This window comes from Falco biarmicus, chromosome 8 (genome assembly GCF_023638135.1).
Source record: "Falco biarmicus isolate bFalBia1 chromosome 8, bFalBia1.pri, whole genome shotgun sequence".
NCBI classification, from domain to species: Eukaryota; Metazoa; Chordata; class Aves; order Falconiformes; family Falconidae; genus Falco; species Falco biarmicus.
The window spans coordinates 21,574,777-21,594,053 of NC_079295.1; the positions used below are offsets into that span (position 1 = coordinate 21,574,777).

At 41.2% G+C, this 19,277-nt stretch overlaps 1 protein-coding gene and 1 long non-coding RNA gene across 2 annotated transcripts; one reads left to right on the forward strand and one right to left on the reverse strand.

The window, feature by feature from the left end:
• Positions 1 to 208: 208 nt before the first annotated feature.
• Positions 209 to 14,877, reverse strand: LOC130153707 (plasma membrane ascorbate-dependent reductase CYBRD1). Its single transcript, XM_056348953.1, has 4 exons — positions 14,571 to 14,877; positions 7,127 to 7,335; positions 4,535 to 4,689; positions 209 to 4,343 (listed from the first exon to the last, which is right to left on the reverse strand). Exons 1-4 carry the CDS (start codon positions 14,755 to 14,757, stop codon positions 4,043 to 4,045), a joined length of 852 nt encoding a protein of 283 aa, XP_056204928.1. The 5' UTR covers positions 14,758 to 14,877; the 3' UTR covers positions 209 to 4,042.
• Positions 14,690 to 16,711, forward strand: LOC130153708 (uncharacterized). Its single transcript, XR_008823490.1, has 2 exons — positions 14,690 to 14,769; positions 15,649 to 16,711. It is a non-coding gene; the product is annotated as an uncharacterized LOC130153708 (long non-coding RNA).
• The last annotated feature ends 2,566 nt before the right edge of the window (positions 16,712 to 19,277 follow it).

A 19,277-nucleotide genomic window follows, 5' to 3' on the forward strand; every position in this document is an offset into this window, starting at 1 on the left:
CTGTTATATACTTATTATCCTTCTAACATTACAGAGTACATAAATTCCATCAGGAAGATCATCAGGAATACTTGGAATTAAGAAATATTTAAGAAATTTTGTACAACTATCCTCCTGTATTCAAAAAAGTAATCATAATTTGATCTGTTGCCAAATTTAGAAAGTTGTATTTTAGTATAATAATATAAAACTGTACTCAGTGGTATCATAAGCTTGAAAAATAATTTTTATTGACATACAAAAAAGAATAAGGAAAATAGACATTGTAATTAAACATTTGCTTTCATCTACAAATAAGTACTGCGAGTAACAAAATAATTCTTTATGGTCTCGTGAACAGTTAGAATCAGAGGAAGGAATTTTCTGAAATAGATGCAAAAGAAAGTCTTCTGAAATAGAAAATATTTGGCAATATCTTTTTAGTCTCTCAATAAAATATCCACATAAACAAGTAATCCATATTTACAATATCATAAGCGATCTTTTTGGTTACATGTAGTAAGAAGTGTATGTGTAATTACTGTACATTCAATTTTAAAATCTAATTTGCACCATCATTTCTCACTTTTATTCATGTTGGAAACACTGTTCTGCTTCTGTTACTGCATGACAGCATGTAAATACATTTAAAAGTATTTTTTTTCAGGCATCTTAAAAAGGTAGCACTTTTAATGTTAGCTTTTGTAACTCCCTATGTTTTTACAGGAATCCAGACTTGGAATGTAAGTTCTACAGTCATGTCCCTCTAAAAACAACAATGTAGAAGATTTTCAAACGTGCACAGAAATCCTGGTAAAACCCCTGAAGTTCTACCTCCCACTTACATCTTTGAAAATACACCTTTTTATTTCCTGTGTCGCTACTATTACCTGTAAGTACAGGTAAGAAAAGTTACATGAAAGGGAAGTTAATGGAAGGCCACTTTGAGAAGCAGCTTTAGGACTATGGGTTGGTTTTTTTTCCGAGAAAATTACTCTCCAAAGTCCAATGTATTTTTATTTAGCACTTGAACTAACCTTATATGTTGCAAGGATTCTTAAAGACCTTTTAAAACAGTTTAGAACAGAAGCTAAAAGCCTATAGCATGTTGAATCTGTTTTAAATTGCATGCACCAAGGTTGAGCAAGGTTTAGGAGCTCATAGCTACTGCATCTCACTGGGATCTTCCAAAGACCAAAGCAGCCAGAAGCCCACAGTTCGTACACATGAGATAACACTGATCATGATAATTTCCCAGCATGGAATCTTCCAGCTCCCACTGAGTTTCCACTATGGTGTTTAACCTCAAAGTTGAAAAACAAAGATATAGTCTGGCAGACTACCCTCAAAAGGTCGCTAATCCTTGATTTTTGATTAGTTTTGTATCATCAGAATAGAGAAGTAAAGAAATGCCACCATTCTTTTTCAAGTATCATTACACTTGAATAGTACAGTACATGGAATAAAATGGAAAACAGAAGGCACACTGGTTACTATAGCTTAACTTCAATAGCATATAGAACCATTCACCTAAAAGCAGTTGATTTCAATACATCCAAGTCAGTGTTGTAACAAAATCAGTAACAGATTTTGTGGTTTTTTCCCCAATATACTGTACAGTTAAAGTTTTTTCCAGAACCATCCTTAGACAATTGTCTACCTTCTGCATAAACAGATGACTTAGTACTATGCAAGTGTTGAATGAGCTCATTTTCACAGGTGGATGAAACACAGTAACAGGCCAATACATACTAACTTCAAAGGCTGTCGCCTGTGTGAGTGCAGTATAAAAAGCTAGCACAGTAAATTACTAGAACAGTTGAGTTCCTTTATTCACTTCACCTGTTACACTTCAAAAGCATTAATACAGCACCTCTCACAAAGACTAAATGTGCCTCCACCAGCTGTAAGATGCTTACTGATCTCACCAATAAAAGCAGACTTGTTGAACAGAACAAGATCAGAAGAAGACAGCACAGTTCAGTGTTCTCCAGAAGCTGCTGCTAATCCCTCCTCCTACTTAATGTTCAATATATAAATTTGTAATAGGATGCATAACATAATCACGTGTCAGGTGAGCACTAATGTCATGTAAAACAAGTGCTCTTGTTTTTCTCTCAGAAAGCTGCTATCAGTACTATATGGATTTTATGCTGAAGCTGCGCAGAACATTTTTAGGGAAGACAGATAATTGTGTGGAACTTGAAACACAGGGAAGAAGCTGTCTGATCCATTGCATGCCGTGGGACTGGAGGAATGCTCACACAATAGTTTAGTATTCCTTCCGTCATACTTGGATTCTATACTAGTGCATTTAAAAACAGCCATTTTATCAAATTAAACAATACACCAGTGCTAGGTGGGTTGCAGTCACCCACCAATATATGTAAGTGAAAACCCAGAACTTGGGGATGTAGTCCTTGAGTACCAAATGGTACAGCAGAAAAGTATTTCAAATAATTTACTGTGCTAGCTTTTTATAACACATTCAGCAAATAATCAAATGTTAGTACAAATCAAGTAACAGGAACTGAGGTGCTTCTTGTCAGACAAGATGCAAAATAACTCATGACCAAAATTGTTTGTACTAATGCAACACTGAACTACAAAAATTGCATATTTTCTAAAGGTTAATGTTTAAACATTTTAAAAGGCTGAAGATTATAAAAATTTATGTAGTCTTTAAAAAAATAGGAAATTATATGCTGCCTGAAACTGTCTTTATTGCAGCACAGTGGTAAATTTGGACTTGTAGTGGGCTCTGCAGCTTTTACAAGAGATTACAATAGAAAGGCTCACAATTTTGGCCATGTGCAATCAAAATAATCTACCATAATTATTCTTCTATACTAATAAAAATATAAATATTGTTTATATCTGTGAAAATAATGAATGAGGTTAATACTTTAATATTCTAATTTCTAGAAAGAGCTATAAAAGTAAAGTGCCAGTAGAGACTTAAACTGCATTATTTAACACTTTAATTTCAAATAAAAAAGTCATAGAGTTTATATAGTTTGCTTACAGACTAAGGTATGTCTTCATGCCCATCACGATAATGATTTTGAGATTTGGCTTTCATTAAATGGGTAGTGTTTTAATCAAATGAGCAAAGCTCAGCTGTTTCTTGGAGGAAGCATGTCTCACTTCAAGCTCCTTTCCTCTGTGAGACTGCTAGCAGTCTTCTCTGGTTTATAACATCCTAGTTTCTAGTCTATGCTATAAATCAATAGAACCATGCAATCAAATAAGATAGTAAAATACTACCTTCTCGGAGAAAAGGAAGACTTGGCTTAAGTGATACATATTTTCCTAAGTGTGTATATGTAGCTTTCCAAATAAGACAAATTCTGCATTTGGATGTCTTACAGTTTTCTTCGCTTTCAGTAATGATTGTGCATAATCCAAAGCCAGATGTTGTCTGTATACAATATACTTGGCAGAGTCAGTTAAGAGTCCAACAGATATGTTCTGATTAAAAAAAAACCAAACACCCAACATAGAAGTTTTTGAAGGTAACCTAAAGATCTGAATTCAAAATTTTAGACTAAACATTTCTATGGTGCAACTCTGCAAATTGCTGAGTGACCTCAAGTCCTATAGATCTTAGCAGCTGGTGAGGGGGTTAATCAGCCTGAAAAATCAAGGCTTTAAAAAAGTGGACATTATCAGAAAAATTATGAGTGACCAACTAAATTCTGCCGTCTGGTATACTTCATGAGTCTGATACATAACCTGCAAAATCACTCAGAGCAAAATTTAGTCTGTCTTGTTAACTTTACATGATTATAAGAGATATAAGCATTAAGTTAAGACATATTCCAATTTTATGATTTTCCCATTATGTGATGTCATTCACACTCTCATTTTTTAAATGTGGACTGGGCATGAACCAATATAATATATTTGGGACTTACTGGAATTTATATTCATATGCAGAAAACTTGAGTATCTTTGAGCAAGCCATACTGAAAATATAACTCCAACCTATATATCTATCAATATAACTAAATTGGAAGGAACCAAGGAGGGGTTGGCAGTATCATAGTATTGTTACTTTTCTTTACATAGTTGATCGTTGGCCTGCTTCATCAAGTTTGAGGTTTTGTTTTCTGGCTGCTTCACTATTGGTCCTCAGATCAGATTTATCTGCATTACTACCATCTGTCATTGTGGATTCTGCTTCCGTGCCTTCAGGAGTCTCTCCAATGGGCTGCAGAAGTTTAGCATTCTCTTCTGGGGGCCGCTTCCAATGGGGTCTGCTTGCCATCCACAAAATAAGTGCACCAAATATGACAAGCAAAAGACCAAGACAGTTGACCAAAGTTGCCTCTGGTGGGGATGCACTGTATGTAGGATTTTTCCTTTGGAAGGGAAAAAGAAAAAAAGGTCAGTTGTTTTAAAGATAATCCTGGTCTAAACCCAGCAGTCTCCTGCTGAGTAGGAGGTCTTTTTAAAACAAACCAAAACAAAACTGTCCCAATACTATTATTCTGTGCAAAAAGAAGTACAGTTCGCAATGAATAACCTTAATAAGTGCAAATTAAATACTTACAATGAAAATATAAGCTTTTCTGTGATTCCCATGAGAGCTGTTGCAATCACTGTTGCAAAGATGGTAAGACCCAGATAAACGTGTATTGGCATGAACGCTGCTCGGAGAGGAACTGGAGCAAAAGGGAGCAGAAAGACAGCAAAACCCAAGAAAAGCTAAACACAAAACAGATTCATAGTTAAAGCTATATGGGAAACAAGCTACACTTCTCAAGCAGAATAAAAATCATCATAAAAAATCAATTTTGAGACAGCTTCAGGTACATATTTGAGAAGAATTCGCGTTTTTATTTCTGAATGTGTTTCCCTTCAAAACCAAACCAATAATTCAGGATTAGCCCCTGGGAAGAAGACAAGAAATATTTCTTAAATAATCCCACCTAATCTCAATGTCCAAAGTTACTGGTAATGCTAGAACTGCAACCAAACTAAGTACTGGGAACACAAGTTTTTAGTGTCACTAATTCAGCAATATATTAAAGTTTAAATTAAAGTACATTCCTTTAGAAAGACATTGGTCTCTCAATATGTCAATCAGTTGGCATTTACAGAGTGAAGATGTGTGTGGTGGCATGAAGTTATTCAGGGGACACGAGTCCTCCCAGTAGCACTAATTTTGTGATGGAAGATAACCCATCATGTCACATGGTTGCAGTCACAGGCTTGCCCAGTAATACTGAAGCTGCATCCCTTCTTTGGTTTGTTCTACCATTATTAATCCCTGCTGCTAAATTAGAAATAGTGTATGAATTTGTATTTCATCTTGCTTTAACTTCCAGTCTTAGTCCTTGGTTTGTCTTTCCATGCTGGAGAAAAGACCCAGTATTTTCTCCCTGGGAAGCTTTTTAATACACTGTAATCAAGTTGTCTCTTAATCTTCTTTAGATCTGCTAAGCAGTTGGAGGTTTTAAAGTCATTCACTGGAAGATAGTTTTTCCAGCTCTCAAATTACTTTTCCAGATTTTCCTTGCATTTTTTTTCCATTAAAAAGAATGTATTCCATAGCATTTCATATTAGTTTTGCTAATGCCATATATGGCAATAAGATAATCTCTTATTAGAGAATTTACTTTACTCGTTTTACATTTTTGCCCTATGCTTAAATGTATGTTCTTGTGCTATACTATACTAACATATGTTTGGCTTAAATACAATATATGTACACTATTGTTCCTGTAGGTATAGTATTATGTGAGCATCCCTCCTTGATAATTTTTCAATTCTGAGATTAACATGCCATTTCTGGCAAATGCCAAGTGTCTTCTCTATTAGCAGAGATCCTACTTTACGAATATTTTTTAACAACAGTGCTCAATCACTTAACAAACATCAGTCTCTTGACTGGAGACTTACATCCCAGTCTGCCGTAAGTAATGCCACAGTTCTCTTGATGAGACAGGCAAGGCATTAAGAGCCATTGATCATGTTTATAGTAGCAATATTAAAAGTAGAATTAAGATCTTACAATTCTTTATCTTAACCATTAGAAAAAGTGCTGATATTCAGTATAGTAGTAACACACAGCAGCGGTAGTAGTAGCATTTCAGCCCTGAAATGAGTGCATGATTAGGATAAGGAAAATCTTAACATAGCTCCTCATTCATTTGTTCAACTATAAAGAATATACTCAACAATGCTGTAATATGCTCTCTTTTCCAAGCATTAAAAGCACTGTTTCAACACTATTTCCTGTACCTCCTGGCCTGAGCAGTGAAGGATAAAAGTTCAGAACCCTCAAAAAAGTTCAAATCCCTCAGCTGGGGATCTTCTGTGCTTGGTCACCAGATAATTAAGTCTTATTTTTTCTTTTTAGTGTTCTGGCAAAAAAAAAATCAAGAATCATAATTTGAAGGAACAAAATAAATTTCCATAGTGTAATAATACAATATAGGGAATTCAAAATGTATATGCAGAAACATCACATCTGTATGTGTACACACTAAATGTCATGGCATGCCTGCTCATCTTCTATGTCAAATGCAAAACATACTAAGCTCATTTTAGATTATGATAACTGGAATTCTCTGCCAACAAGAGCAGTTACAAGTATGCACACAAACATTTATCAAAGTTTTGCTGATTCAGGAAAACTGGTTAGCCAGCAGTAGCTCATTCAAATGTCAGATCCTTTAGATCTGCACTGCTCCCTGCTGCGCTTGTTCTGCTGATAAACAAGTCTTGAGGCCAAGACGTGACTACTTAAAATAATGATAGTTGGAAAAAAAGAAAAACAATAACTTCATTTGAGACTTCCTTAATAAAAGCTCTAACTATATTTAAATATGCTGCCAACAAACCAAATAACTTGCTTTAACTTCAGCAGTTTATAGAGCTTGGAAACGCACTACTGTATAACTGAATAGTAAATAAACTGCCATTATCTCAGCAAATCAACAAAATATGCTTTAAAATACATTTTTCTTTGAAGTTAAAGATACTGTATTTGCACATGTACATACTAATTTGCCAAATCACATAATATAAAATGGGTATCCCAGTAGTTAGAGGGTATTAGTGAGGGCCTATTGTGCCTGAATTACTCAACACGTTCTTCAAATTTACAACTTGTTTATAAATACAGTTAGATTCTGACCTGGAGGGAATAAAATATAACAGCAGCCAGCCCAATCCAGCTGTGCAGACTGTACATGTTAGGAATGTTCCTGGCATTGTGGTATTCAAAGACGGCTACCATAGAAACAATTGCAAGAATCATAGCTATGGTATTTAATCCAGCATGTATGAACTTCATTAGGAGTTTGCTGCACTTCCAGGTCCAGGGCAACCTGTACACAATAATAGCTGAAGAAAGAACAAAAACAAGATGTTATGCTTTACAGGGTAACTTCTCTCAGATTTTAATAATCGTGCCTCATTCACATAGTTCCGTTGTAAATTACAGGAAAATCCAACCTTTAATCCTCTAACACAGTCTATTAAAAGGCTTTTTCTCCTACATATAGCACAGCATATTCCAAATATACAACTGAGGCTTAAGTACAGCTTTAGGGAGATTTCTTCCTAGTTTAAAATAAAACCTTCAGCATGTTTCAAAAAAAACAGCAAACAACTTGGTGTCATCTTTTCCTCATTCCTTAAATTGATCTAACAGGGATTCTGCACAGGATTTTGATTTTTCTACTACTAGTCAGATGGGAGGAACAGGGCCCAATTCTTCGAAAGACCACCTATTGAGAAAGTGTGTAAGGTTATTTTGTAATATTTATTCTCTTTGCCAACTTTGGATAAAGCTGTTGTCACTAATTGTGTAGATACTTGTATGACAATCTATTGCATTGATATTAATAGGACTACTTTAAATGCAAAAATGCTTCTCAGCATAAGGGAATCATAATCGGACTCTTAAGAGACCAAAGGATTTGGCAACTACAACTCTCCCACCACTGTTAGATGAATATAAGGGAGTTTTACCTGATTTTGCATTAATAACTAGCGGACAGCGTTTTGTCCAGTCTGAACAAAACCACAAATTCTAGTGATCTAACTCCACATGGTAGTAAGAATACCTTGGCCTAGGGCTGCTTCTTGCCAAGCTCTTTTCTCAAGGTCCCCACAGCTCCTTCCCTGCCCCAAGGTCCCCTCCCTGTCATATGACCCAGGTGCTTTCCACAGGGGACACACAGTGACCAGATTAGATCACTGAAGCCCCAGGTACATCTGATTACAAGCTAGGTAGTAATTCTGGATGTGTGACAGCCCATAAGTATATTCAGATAACAGGGGACAAATATTTATGAGGACACCTGATCACTTGACCAATAAGGCTAATACCTACATCCTTAATGTCTTGCCTGAGCAAGACGACTGAGCTCCATTCATCTGATTCATCACATCCTCATTTAAGTTTTCTGCTTATGAAATTACATTAAAATATTTACACACAATTAGCTATACTAAAAAAAAAAGAATATGAATATATGCAGGTTTTTTAAAAAGTTCCTGTTCCTGTTCCAAACATTAAGAAATAGTTTTCTTAATGTACCAGGAAAGAGTTTTACCTGATAAATGCAAACATGAGGAAGTTACTTAAGTGATTCTCGTATGCCTTACTCCTTACTTCTCCATAACCATAGCCTTTTATGCAAAAAGCATAGGTTATAGAAAATAAACAGAAATATTCATTCTGTATGTCATGATGAATAATAATAAATTACTAATTTCCAAGGTCTGTTTACACTTTTTTTAAGCTTGGATGCATGCCAGGAAATACAGTAGTGCACTAAATATTTCACAAAGAAAACACTGTTCACAAATGAAATTTCCAGACTACGATCAGATTTTAAATCAATGTATGCTTTTACATACTGTGTGAAAATACAGTACTGGAATGAAAGTGTCTCTTAGAATATTTAAGTGCATACAGTACTTAGGTAGTTCTCAGCTTTCTGCTTTTTAAAAGTAACAATAGTAAATCCTACAAAACCAGGAAGATAAAAGCCTTGGTTTTAAGACAGTTTAACATTAATTAAAATTATTTTTATAGACACCGGTATGATTCAGCACAACAAGCTTATGATCACCTCCAACAGTTCCCCAAAAGATACAAGATAGTCTTATACCTTGTTAATATTGACATAATTGCCTGCATCAGACTATTATTAATTAACTTAGTACTAATGATTATGATTTCTAATTTTGTATGCCAAAAGGCCCCAAACAAGCCTCAGCGTCCCACGAGGATATTCCCATTAAAACCTCCTTACTCCATCTTACCATATGGCCCATAGTATTGTCAGTGATTTATTCCAAGTGCAACAGAGTACTGGACTCTGTATGTCTTGAAGTAAACTTGATATGCGTAAACGCTTGTCTCACTTTTCAGTCTTTGATCTCAGAGGATCAAGTCCAGAGTAAAATTTTTGTGTAACATTTTTCTTTGGTGCATAAGATGCTGTCATCTACTTGATTTAATGTCCAAAATCACTATCAAACTCCCTAGTCATACGTTCACATAGTCTCAGATCTCTGTCTGGGCCATGAATTTTCTGGGCTGTTTCCCATAAACAGTATGATAGGAAAGCAAAGATTACAGACTGATGGTTTGGACACTTGTTAACAGTCCTGTGCATTAGCATATTACATGCCACAGCCCAGGACATGTGCCTGATAGTACAATTTGGTTTAATCCTCTTTCCGTCAGGGCTGTGCATGAAGTCATACACTGCAACTGGAGCAGACCTGACTGTTGATTAGTCCCATTTCTTCTGTTCCCCTCTTGTGTGCTTCCCCCTGCCTTTGTCGTAACCGATGTTTTTATAACCAGCAGGAAGAAGCAAGACGATGTGGGGAGCAAAGGGGATAGGAGGAAGCATCTGCTTTCAGTGGTGCAAGCCCTTAAAAACTGACTCAGACATGATGTGTAATTTCATCTCAAAATGAAAATAGCCTGGGTTAGAAGGACATACACAGTTACAGCATTTTCAGTGGTGACATGCTAAAGCAGTCCTGTGAAGAACTTTCTCTACATACAACTCTACTCCTGTTAAGAGAATTGACAGTCTAGGCATCCTTTGACACAGCTTCTTCACTCAGATCTCAGCTCCTGTTTCAATCTCTGATTTTAAAGCACATCACATAGGGGAGAGTGGTCTTGCATTATCTTGTATGTGGCATGGGACACCTGTTCTTTGCCAAACGTACAAAGCAGAATTCTAGGGTTAGCTCTTGTGTATTTCTGACTGGCACGTGCTTCACATGCTGTAGGGAGATGTCATGGATTGCTCATGAGATGCCTTCCACCTTAGAAGGCACACAGCGTGGCTCTGAGAGTGCATTGGGGGGTCACCGCACAGCACCTTACAGCTGCCAGAAAGAAATGTTCCTCTTCACTCCACCTAGTTCCTCTCCTGCTCCTTCTTGGCTGATCCTGTTGCTTACCTTCAGCAAGTTTTGAATGCCCACTAGATTCTTTGGGAACCACTTTAACACCAGAATGGACAAGTGCCCATTTATGACTTCAAAGGGACTGTCCTGGTCTCGGCTGGGATAGAGTTAATTTTCTTCTTAGCTGGTGCAGTGCTGTGTTTTGGATTTAGCATGAGAATAATGTTGGTAACACACTGATGTTTTAGGTGTTGCTACGTAATGTTTATACCAAGTTAAGGACTTTGCAGCTTCTCAGGCCCTGCCAGCGAGAGGGGCTGGAGGGGCACAAGCAATTGGGAGGGGACACAGCCAGGACAGCTGACCCCAACTAGTGAAGGGATATTGCATACCATGGGACGTCATGCTCAGTATTTGAACGGGAGGCAGTTGGTCAGAGCCAGCTGATCAGTGCTCGGGGTCTGGCTGGGCATCAGTCAGTGCATGGTGAGCAACTGTATTGTGCATCACTTGGATGGGGGCTTTTTTCCCCCCTTTGGGTTTTATTCCTTTCTCTCTCCTTTTCATTACAATTGTTGTTGTTATTATATTTTATTTTATTTTAATTATTAAATTGTTCTTATCTCAACCTACAAGTTCTACCTTTTTTCGAATTCTCCTCCCCATCCCCCTGAGGCGAAGGGGGAGGGAGTGAGCTGGCTGAGGTTAAACCATGACAGGGACTCAAGCCAAGCTCATCATGAGAGCTACCTGCATCTTGACAAGTTGGTTGTGATGAGACCCTTAGAGCTCAGCAGTCATTTGCCCTTCCAATTCTTGAGAATTCCACAGCCCATTGGATGTTAGCAACTCCAGCAATTAGATATTTTTCCTTTGAACAGTTGTTTTGTTACGTTTGAAGCAGAGGTAATCATGTTTGTCAGATAACTCAGAGCAAGCATTATTTTTAGGTGTGATTTCAAGATGAAAGACTGCTTACTTTAGGATATATTTGCACTCCTTCTCCTTGCTTTTGCACATTTCCACCATCTCCCTTCTCCCATCTATGGCACTTTAGAGACCCTTTGTGCAGGCGATTCAACTTTCTGTTCCAGCAAAAATTGTACTTGGTGTGGCTGGGTGGGTGTTAGTTTTCTGCTAGTTGAGTTAATTCAGTTTTTGGGTCTGACAAGGGGCAGAGCTGGAACAAACCAACCAGTAGGAAGTTGAAATCTGAGTCAAGGAGAAAGCTGAAAGGAAGAAGTATAGGAAAAGAGTAGGAATATTTCAGCCACAGCGAGCTGTTAGATTCTCTCACCCACCTAAGTAATTTCATCCGTACGGATGAAATTTAATTGACTCTGTAATACCACATGATAATGTGGCAGACCAGGATTTTTCCTTCTCTTTTCTCTGTAAGAACTCTTAAGTAACATTCCTGTTGTATTCTTTTATTAATATAGTGCTGACATTAGGCTACAGCCTTATGTTTTAAGCCTGTTTAAAATACAAGTTATATGATATTTATCAATATAATTGTGCAAGCATCTCTCAAGATTTCTAGTGTCAACCTACAACTTTATTGTATAGTGTTTACATGTGGTTTTTTCCTATCTTTTTTTTTTTTTCAAAAATGTTGCTTTACAAATATGCACACAGACTTTTATTGCCTGTGTTTTTCCCACTTTAAGTCTAGAAAATCATCTGGACAATTACTGTGCACTGACAGTGTTTTGTCAGGTATCATTTACCTATAGATGCTGATCTACAAATAGTAAGTATTAATACTAACATGCCTACAGCCTTTTCATTTGATTGACAAGATATATACAACACATTTATCGGGGCACATGTTCTTCCTAATATGCAATTATAGTCACCCCTTTGCCTCCTACAGACAACAATGTAACATTTCTGTCCTTTGTATAGACCTTCATGAACTCAAGAAACAGTTGATACAGTTATTATTTCAAACACTCCACACATTTAACCAAGATATTTATTAGCTGTTCCTTTCTTCTTTTAACTACTTAAAGAGTTCTTGTACGTGTGAAAGAGGTATCCTGTTCCCCAGTCTTATCCAAATTACTTTTAATTCAATGGCAGACTTCTGTCAGCCAAATTAGAATCAGACTCACAGTGGTATCATATGTTGTTTCATCTTATTTACCACAATACTCCTTCAGTCTCCAACTTCGCTTTTCTTGTTATATAACAGGATTTCCTCCCTAAATACAAATAATGCTCTATTATCAATGAATTCCTTGTATATGTTCCTTTTTTTTAAGCTATGGTAAACTTCCATTTACTTTACATATAACTTTAACTACACAAGGCTTGAGGCAACATTCTTACTCTGTGACATAGGGAAAAACTGAGTTTCAGAGGGGAAAAAAAAGAAAATGTGTAGGAAAAACCTGCAGAAAAACTCCCCCCTATTTTCTTTGCAAAGCCTATGCTTATATAAAAAACAGTAGTTTGATCACAGTACAGATCTTAGTGAAGTCACCAGGTGTTTCTCATTGCTTATTTATAGCCTGAAATCACACTTCCTATTGAGCAATATTACATAAAACAACTTCAAAATATTGTTTATTGCTCAATAGCAATTTGTAACTTGAAGCCACAAAGCTGAGAACACCCCCCACACCCACTGAAAAAACGAAATTTGCAGTGCATGTTCAAATCACAACATTCCCTTCATAGCCAGAACTGGACAGCCACCCCCTCCTGCATCTTCCAGCCTCTCACTGGCGAGGCTCCTGCCGAAGCAGATGAACCAGCACATGTGATGCAACCATGTTCCACTGGAATGAACGTCCGGATGTGCTGGACAAGCTTTCTGGCTGGACAAATGCAATATAATACTCAGCAGTGAAGCAAGTGTATGTAACATTATTAAAAATTAAATTCTAAGTTTGTCTAGACAAAATTCGAGCTTATCTTCTGTTACAAAGAAAAAATACTCCTGCTTACGTTTATACCTTAAGTCTTCAGGAGGTCTTTGTTACTTAAGAACAGTACAATCTCCGTCCTCTCCCCTCAAAAGTCAGTGGTAAAGCTGTGGGAGAATTTCCACTGTTCTCTGCAATATTTATTTGCCCTTCTTGGAGGAGTTACTAATGTTTCACTTGGTTCTCTTCATGTTGAAACTAGCAAGAATTTTGTCACTGACTTTATAAAAAATTACTGTGGGAAGCTGTTACCTGTGTCAGATTTCTCTGTTAAGTTTTAATGCCATCAGCAAAAAATTGACACTCCCAGATTTCAGGGGTTTTAAGGTACCTTAAATAAGGTGCCTTTATTTTTGCAGTATTTAGGTCTCATTTAAATACATTCACAGGCTAGATAAGCACCTCTGTGGTGCTCTACCATTATCTGCTTCTCAAACTTTACTGGGAGCACAGTGTATTTCTTTCCTAAATTGATACTATCAACTGCAGTGTGTCTTATTTAGGTTTTTTCTTTGAATTAGCCACTTACGCTAACAGCAAAAACAGTTCAAAGTCCAGTATTCCTGCTGGCCTTGAGGAACAACCCCTGTACTTAAGACCTAACATACTAATTGTGTGGGATGGAAAAGGAGATACTGTTCATGTTGTAAGTGTCATGGGAAGCATTTAAAAGCCACTCCAAGGCTGAGCTCTGTGCAATCGAAAGTTCATATACTCTATTAAAAAACAAACAAACCAAACCCCAAAGCCACCACTGCACCGTAATCGTTTTATATTATTTAGGCAACGGGCTTCAGAATGAATTTAAAAGCTGTGGTTTACGAAACAATTTATGCTAAGTCTGGGCCGATGAACTGCGTTTGGACGATGCTTATGACGCTACATTTTCTCTGGCACAACCCCCATTCCTGGATCTGGCTTCAGTGGTACTGAGCTTCCCTTTCTCCTCTTGGGACACGGGAGAGCCAGAAGAGCGGGAGCCAAAGCCAAAACTTTCCTAGGGGGCATTCCTGGCGTGTGGACCCGCAGCTTTGCATAAACCCGGGCTGGCGGGGAAGCGGCACGTCGCCAGCAGCGCTCCGAGCGCCGGGCCATCCCCGGCCAGGGTACACAAGTGCTCGCAGGAGAAACACACACGGCACTGCGGGCTTCTTACAAGGGGCCCTTTGTCCCTCCTCGGTGACCCGCTGTCAGCGCTGCCGGCCGCCCCCGGCCCGCCGCGCCCCCGCCCCTGCCAGCCCCGGCCCGGGCCCCACGCACCGATGCCCTGGATGAAGACGAAGCCGGTGACGACGAGGACGGGGTGCCAGTTGAACTCGCGCGCGCTGCCGTCCCAGCTCAGCCCCTCGCGGTAGTGGAAGACCCAGACGAGGGAGAAGATGACCGACACGAAGCCGGCCAGCAGCGCCGAGGCCAGCAGCGCCAAGAACCGCCCGTAGCCCTCCATCTTCCGAGCCCCGTGCGCGGCAGCGGGGCGCCGCGAAGGCAAGGCGGGGCGGGCGGCGGGGCCGGGCCCGGGGCCGGTGGCGGGGCGGCGGGCGGTGGCGGGGCCGGTGGCGGGGCGGGCGGCGGGGCCGGGCCCGGGGCCGGTGGCGGGGCGGGCGGCGGGGCGGGCGGTGGCGGGGCCGGTGGCGGGGCGGCGGGCGGTGGCGGGCCGCAGCGCGCTGCCCGGCCGGCGGGGAGGCCGCGCCGCAGGGGCGGGAGCAGGGCGGCCCTCCGCACCCCCCGCCCTGCCCGGCGGCAGGCCAGCCTCCGCCGGCCGCCCCAGCCCGCTCCTTCCCGGGGAGGTGCCGCTTGGAGTTGTTTCAAAGCCCGTTTTTAGGGGCTCGCCGGGAGCGTTCCCCTGGCGTGCGCAGCTCCGCCCGCCAGGCCGGGCTGCCCCGCAGCGCAGCCAGGAGCGGGTCTCGGCGGGGTCTGCGCCGCGGCTGCCGCGGGGTGGGCCGGGCGGTGGGCGAGGGCCGGTGGGTGCAGGAATTTACAGACGTGCCGTAGCGGTGCCGGCACAGCCGTAACCCCTCCGCAGATCGCGCAGCCCGGCGCCGCTGCCACGGGAGGCAGGCGGCGCGTGCAGAACGTGACGGGCAGGACACGCTCCCCGGCGAGATGATCCCGACCGGTCCCGGCGGATCCCCCGAGCGCCGCGGCATCGGGCCTCGGCAAGGGAGCAGCCAGGGCAGTGCCCGCAGGCGCGGGAAGGGCCGTGGCGGGAGCGGGCGCGGAGCGGGCGGGCACAGCAGCCTCGCCAGGGGGGCGACGGGCAGCGCCAGCCAAAACCGTAACTCGGTAGATTAGGCCAGGTCTGTCAGACCGCATTCGGTCACTTTTTCCTTCGCTGTAGAACGTTCAGCTGGCTCTGAAGCCTGTCCGACGGAGCAGGAGGATACGGCCAAACATACATTCAGCGCTGCTTTTCTGGTATTCGATTAGCTTACTTTTGAGACATACATAGTGTCAAAATACATAAGGATTAGAAATGCATTAATTGAGAGAAAAAACCCCTACTGTCCTCTCTGGCTAGTCTTTGAGCTGTCTGGTATCTTATGCTCGAATTGAAGCTTAAAAAATGAAAGGAAACAGTTTTAGGGAACTTAAAATAGCTTCAGTAGAATAACTGCCAATTACAAACCCAGTGCTTACCGAAGTGTTGGAAACATCTACACAGAGACATGAAGACCAAGCCAGATTGGAGTGGGATGCAAATATACTTCATCATTCTCTCTAATCTCTGAAAAATAGATGTTGGTCCCCGACGTCAGCTTGAGCATCACTTGCGTAATGATGTTCAGCTTTAATTTGCATGGATTTGGTGTGACCTGTTCTCAGCATTTAAGTAGCTGCTCATCCTAGTCACAATGGTAACTAGAACATTGCTATTGTTCAGGTTCACAAGTCACAGCATCTAAAAGAAGTCAAGATCCAAGCCCTGAACCTGCTGATGAATGCACTCGTGTGAACTTCCAAGGATGCCAGCTTGTCAGTAGCTCATGAGGCAAGCAGGTCGTCTCAATATTATGTTTATAAAAATTTTACTGAGTTTTCTGTGGACTGCTTAAATGAAGTTAAAAATATATTTTTCTCTACTTTTCTGGAATCCTTTACTCATTGTCTCTTAAACCATCAAATTGTCTCTGTTGTATTTTCAAAAATTTAATATTTAGTTATAGAGTATTGTAAAAGCTTCAGATTTGTGTTGAAATGTTACATATCACAAAGCCTCAGTTTCATACTGCTTGTCAATTCCATACAGGGAATCACAAAATGATTACATGTAATTTAAAAAAAAAGGATTCATAGGACCCCAAATGTGTCTATTCTTTCCGGTTACATGATGTGGTCTAACAAAATGCCTTTTGTCTTTGTAAAGCCTACAAACTAACATAAAATATTTATTGTAATCTGCATTCTATGAACCTAAATCTCCAAATTGCAAAATGCTTCCAGTTCCCACTGATTTCACAAGCTTTGATTACATCCAGTCACCCCGACAGTCCCGTATAGGAACCTTCTACCCAAGTGGATTTTAATTATGCCTAAAACTGTCTTACAGAAGACGATCAATTCCTATAGCTCAAACTGGTGCACCTTGTTAAAGCAGTCTATAACAAGAGCAAACACAGAATTTTATTGAACTGAAAAATGAAGCCCGGTTTTTCCAGCTAACCGTGAACAAGTTGTTTTTAAACCAGAACTGAAGAAACATGAAAGCTTACAGAGTGCTAAATAAACCAAACCTGAACCAAGCGCTAAATAATTTGTTAGACAAAGTGAAATGTGTTTTATGGAACGTCTGTAATGCAGAAGATATTTCAAGCAGCACAATTAGTAACTTCCATCTGTATTTCTCCTTGTTTGCTGTTCTTCCACCTCTTCATGCCCACTTGATGCAAATGTCGGATTGGTACAGGATCAGAAGCAATATTTAGCACAGCAACGATGTCCAAGGGGATTGCATGTTTACACGGGGGTGGGAGCTCACCATCATACAGCTGACTGCTGAGGGCTGAATGACGCACTTGATGATCTGTTTGGAACATAAACCCCCACTGGCATAAAAATGAAACTACCCCGTATGGGGCTTTTAAGTCTCTTGGATCAACGAACACCTGCTTTTGTTAACCATTACTGTGGATAGGTGCCACAGCAGTATGTAATCTCTGTTCTTTTCTACAGCCTCCTTCTCCTGGAGCATGTTTGTCGTGGTTTAACCCTGGCTGGCAACCAAGCACCGCGCAGCCACTTGCTCACTCCCCACTGGTGGGATGGGGGAGAGAATCGTAAAGGTAATAAAACTCGTGGGTTCAGATAAAGACAGTTTAATAGGTAAAGCAAAAGCCGCACACACAAGCAAAGCAAAACAAGGAATTCATCCATCACTTCCCCTGGGCAGGCAGGTGTTCAGCCATCTCCAGGACAGCAGGGCTCCATCACACATAATGGTGACTTGGGAAGACAAATGCCATAATGCCCAATATTTACCTTTTCCTTCTTCTTCCCCCAGTTTATATACTGAGCATGACAACCCATGGTATGGAATATCCCTTTGGCTAGTCTGGGTCAGGTGTCCTGGATGTGTCCCCTCCCAGTTTCTTGTGCCCCTCCAGCCTTTTTGTTGGTGGTCCCTTAGGGTGGTACCTGCTTCAAGTGGAGCCCTAGCTATGGGCCACTGTCTCTCCAGGGCTATGGCTGCTGCAGCATGAACTTATCCGCAGCCACAGATGCTTGGAGGTGTACCTTCTCCAGCATGGACTGGTCCTCAGACCACAGTCCCTTTAGAGGCATACCTGCTGTGGCACAGACATGACCATGGCCACAGATGCTTTGAGGTATAACTGCTTTGGCATGGACTTATTCATGGCCACAGATGCTTTGGGGTGTCCTGCTCCCCCATGGACTCATCCACAGGTCACAGCCCCTTAGACTTGAGTTCACACTGGAGTCCCAGCCTGTCCAGTACAGCAGTGATGCCCTGGCTATCTGCCAGCCCAGGCATTTTGCCATTGCTGTTATCAAAATGTTCCTGGGCACAGCAGAGTAAGATGATAAGCAGTACGGCAGCACAGCAAGCAGCAAAAGCAAAAAGCAGCCACTAACGAGCACTAGGCTCTAATACACAGTAAGGCAAGCCGGCCCTGCGACAAGCACGGACACCTGCCCTGTAATAGCTAAACAGCAACAACAGCTATGAATTTAAACTAGTACATTCCAATCAAATCTGTCATTATCCTGAACCCTTTGAGGCCCACATTGGGTGATGAAAAAGGACTGTCATGGTTTAACCTCAGCTGGCAACCAAGCACCACGCAGCCGCTCTCTCATTCCCCCCTGGTGGGATGGAGGAGACAATCAGAAGGCTGAGTAATAAAACTCGTAGGTTCAGATAAAGACAGTTTAGTAGGTAAAGCAAAAGCTGCACACGCAAGCAAAGCAAACCAAGGAATTCATCAGCCACTTCCCCTGGGCAGGCAGGCATTCAGCCATGCCTGGGAAAGCAAGGCTCCGTCACGTGTAATGGTTACTCAGGAAGACAAATGCTGTAAGGCCGAATGTCTCCCCCTTCCTTCTTCCCCCAGCTTATTGTATACACTCAGCATGACGTTCCATGGTATACAATATCCCTTTGGCTAGTTGGGTCAGCTGTCCTGGCTGTGTCCCCTCCCAATTGCTTGTGCCCCTCCAGCCCCTGTTGCTGGCAGGGCCTGAGAAGCTGCAAAGTCCTTGACTTAGTGTAAACACCACTCAGCAACAACCGAAACCACAATGAGCTACTGACATTGTTCTCACACCGAATCCAGAGCACAGCACTGCGCCAGCTACTAAGAAGAAAATTACCCCTATCCCAGCCGAAACCAGGACAATGTTGATTTTTTCCAGTACAACACCAGCTCTGTCAGCATGGTGCTCCCTCTTAGCAGCTCTGTCAGGACACCATCTCATACACACTTCTTTATCTGCATTGCTGCATTGTCA